This window comes from Rhea americana, unplaced genomic scaffold, assembly GCF_003343005.1.
Source record: "Rhea americana isolate MKP2758 unplaced genomic scaffold, rheAme1 scaffold_229, whole genome shotgun sequence".
Lineage (NCBI taxonomy): Eukaryota > Metazoa > Chordata > Aves > Rheiformes > Rheidae > Rhea > Rhea americana.
This window is the reverse complement of record NW_028186345.1, coordinates 829,201-832,701: the sequence shown is the minus strand read 5'-3', so window position 1 is coordinate 832,701 and position 3,501 is coordinate 829,201. Positions and strand designations below refer to the sequence as shown.

General features: G+C 45.4%; 1 protein-coding gene across 4 annotated transcripts in view; it reads right to left on the bottom strand.

Annotated features, from left to right (window-relative positions):
* POC1B (POC1 centriolar protein B) overlaps nt 1-251 on the bottom strand; it is a 60,643-nt gene extending 60,392 nt beyond the window's left edge. For 2 of the 4 annotated variants that reach the window (XM_085305941.1, XM_085305943.1), the window contains exon 1: nt 15-251. In XM_085305941.1, coding sequence (XP_085162067.1) covers nt 15-153 — 139 coding nt within the window. In that variant the 5' untranslated portion in view covers nt 154-251. The remainder of the gene's footprint in view (nt 1-14) is intronic. The other 2 variants (XM_085305940.1, XM_085305942.1) reach the window with 1 other exon arrangement.
* Nucleotides 252-3,501: the final 3,250 nt, after the last annotated feature.

Here is a 3,501-nt window from a genome sequence, read left to right as displayed (position 1 = left end):
CGCCGGGCTCTTACCAGCGCGGACGCCATAGGCGCGGGGCGGCGGCTGCCCCGGCGGCGCCGCTGCGCTGTCAAACCCCCCGCGCTCCAGACTCGGCCAGTCGAGCCCCGAGCTCGCGTTTGGCGCCAACGCTGCGTCTTTCGATTCGCCCATTCGCCGGCTGCTCTCGGAGCGGGGGCGGGGACCGCGCCGCCGGCGGCGCCCCGCGGCTGCCCCTATCCGTCGTGTGGGTGCTCGACTCGCTCTTAAAGGCGCAGAGCAGCAGCGCCCCTCGCAGTTCTCTGGCTACCCGGTGTGCGGACAACGCTACTCTCAGCGGGGCGCCCCCGCCCACTCGGGGGCGTGGCTCCGCGCGGGGGCGGGCCCTGCGCTGCCGTTAGCCCCGCCCCTGCTGCGAGGCGCTATGTGACCGTTAGCCGCGCTCTTCGCTGTGCGCAAGCGCGGTTTTGTCGTTCGCTGCGCCGGTGGCGGCCGTTACACTTCCGCGGGGCCTGGGCCGGGCCGGATCCCCCCTCCGCACGCACGCACGCCGGCGTCCGTTGCGCTGCATGGGGCGCCGCTCTCCGGCTGCGAGATGGCGAGCGCGCGGCCGTCCGGGGTGGCCTGGTTTGGGAGGGGTGCGAGAAAGCGGGGCTCCGCGGCGTGGCTTAGGAAAGTTGGCTTGCGGTGTATTAAAGAGAAAAACAAAAGCTCTTCCTGGTGAGGTAACCCCGCGTTTTGTGTTCGTTCTCAAGTGACGGTACGGTGCTCGGAACTTCACGTGCTCCTGTTTTGTTTTGATTGAGGAATCTCAGGAAGGCTTAAAGGGGCTTCTGAGTTGATTAAAATTGTTAGGGCTGCTTGAAAATGCCATTGCCACGGTTACAGGTTSAGCTGCGTTTCTTTCCTGTTTTTGCTTTGACTGCTGGTCTGAGGTTGTTCCCTGAGGTGGAGTACCAGAGGTCTCCTTTCCTTGGGCCCTGACCTATCAAATGTGTGCCTCCAGCACACTCAGGTGGTCACACTTACTGTTTCAGGAATCTAGTAAGGCTGCCTGGTCAAGAATACTAAGGTGAATACTCAGAAACTTAAAATTCAAGGAGTATAAAGCCCTGGAGCAGAGCAGTGTGTATGAAACTTATTTGGGGGCAAAGGTCTACAGTTTACTGTACCTAAAAGAATACAGTAACTGTGGTAAGTATAATGTGCTCAGACACTAGAAAAATCTATCATGAGTCAGTCTTTCATGCATGATTCTATCTCTTTAATAGAGTAAGACTCATTTTTCTACCACAGCTTTTGTTTGCCTGTTCTTGAGGGCCTTTCTTTCCAGGTTATCTGATAAGGAGGGAAAATATTCAAAACTGTGGAAGATCTAAATAATATGACCTGAATGTTGTTACTTCTAAATTGCTGCTTTAACACTTCAGGCAGTAATTTTGCATTAAGCTACTTTAGGTGCTATTGTTTTCTTGAATAGTCTCTTCCCCATTGGTTCTTGGTCTCCTAGTGCTTTCTAGATTTCCAAGCCAGCACTCATGTTTGTATCATAGAGTTGTCTTTAAGTAGTCCTTAAAAAAAAAAAAAAGCAACTGGGATTTTTTTTAAAAAAAATGCGGTTTCTTTTTTTTTTTTTTTTCTTTCTTAGAACCAAGAAAAAGAATGATATTACTAGTGCTGTGAATGTTTGTGCAGCTTTATGGTAAGCTAGGCAAGGGAACCAGTCTYACTGAAAATGCTACTTAGATAGCTGTGTTAGCAAAAAGAGGGGCAGCAGCAATTAGCAAAAGGGAGGGCTGTGTTAACAAAACTGAAGTTCAGTATTCAAGTGATCATGAAGAAGTAACTTAAACTTCAATTACCTCTTTTTATCCAACCTGCATTTTATAGAGCATCATCTCACAATAAACTTGTACATCTACAAAATCAGGTCATTAATTAGGCCGACGTGCAAGTTTTCTAAGCTGCAGAACAATTTGAAATTAGTTATGCCTAACCATTAAATACAGTTTTAATGTAATATTTTTTTAAAATGCTTTAAAAAGCAGGCTTATCACAAAAAGAACACAGATGTTTACACTAAAATCTCCTGGCTCTCCTTATGTTGATGTTATGCAGACTGGTGATTTATTTTTGCAGCTTCAGGGAATAAAACTAGGTTKACTAAGTGGTGGATGGGACACATTGACTTTAACTTGCACCTAAGTAAAGTCAAAGTTTTTCTTAGTTCTGTCATTATTTGTTCTTGGGATGTTGTTTTATTCTTACTTTCTCCCTCAGAGCTCACTTATCCACCCCCTTATGTTAGCTCATATGCTTTTAGTTATCACAAAGTAAGTATGTTCCATTAAAAAAAAGTTAATAATAAAACTTGAATGTCCCACGTTGTACTATGTTGCAGAAGTAGTAACTAATAAAACTTAAATTCAGTTGGCTTGCTCACCACTACTTAAGTTTCTACCTATTTCTCAACCTTTGCTCCATTCTTTCTCCTGGGTTTATTAACAGTGATTGATGGCCTTCAGCCCAGACATAATCAAATTAGTTTTAGATGCAGTGCTTCTGGGTTGCAGTATTAATACTAAAGTTTGAATAGTCTAGGTTATTTTGTGTTCTGCTTCTCATCTTCAAGGAGAGAAATTACCTTCCATGCTGCAGTAAATGTATAATATCATATCTGATACCRTATTTTGGATATCTGTGTTTTGAGGTGCATCATAGAGTACGGTTGTGTTGCAGCAGCTCTGCAAAACTAGGTGGATCACAGGGTATCCCTCCAAGACGCATACAATTTTAGTTACAAGCTGAGCTGACAATTCCCAGCCATGCTCAATCTTTCTCCTTTTACCTTCTTCACAGCTGTTACTTCTCATGCAGATCTTTGTCCTTTACTCTGTGTGTTTACAATAAACTGAAATGTGTAGCTGCCGATAAAATTCCTGAACTGTAAAGTGCCAAGTGATAGGCACAAAGTAGAGGAAGGACTATCTCTATGGAGAGAAACAGAGGGGCATCCCTCTTCTATGAAGCGCTAGGAAGTTTTTTTTGCTAATTACAGAGTTTACAAAGATAATCTGCTCCTTAATGCCCATCCTCACCTGAGAGCATTTTGAAGACTCCCAATAGGAAAAGGAAGCAAAATACTCCCTTGCTATGCATTTACATAATTACATATAAGGACTGTATTTATAAAGCTGACAGGTAATCTTTGTAGTTTTAATGTTGATTATTTTTYCACATTTTTTGTGGAATGCATTTGGCATGCATTTTTTAAAAAATAATTATTTCAGTATGAACAGGTTGATTATGAGCCAGCAAGGTGCTTTKGGGGCCAAGAAGGYCAATGGTAGCCTGAGGTGCATTAGGAAGAGTGTTGCCAGCAGGTCGAGGGAGGTGATACTGCCCCTCTCCTCAGCCCTGGGGAGGCCTCATCTCGAGTACTGTGTCCAGTTCTGGGCTCCCCAGTACAAGAGAGACATGGAGCTACTGGAGAGAGTCCAGCATAGGGCTGTGAAGATGATC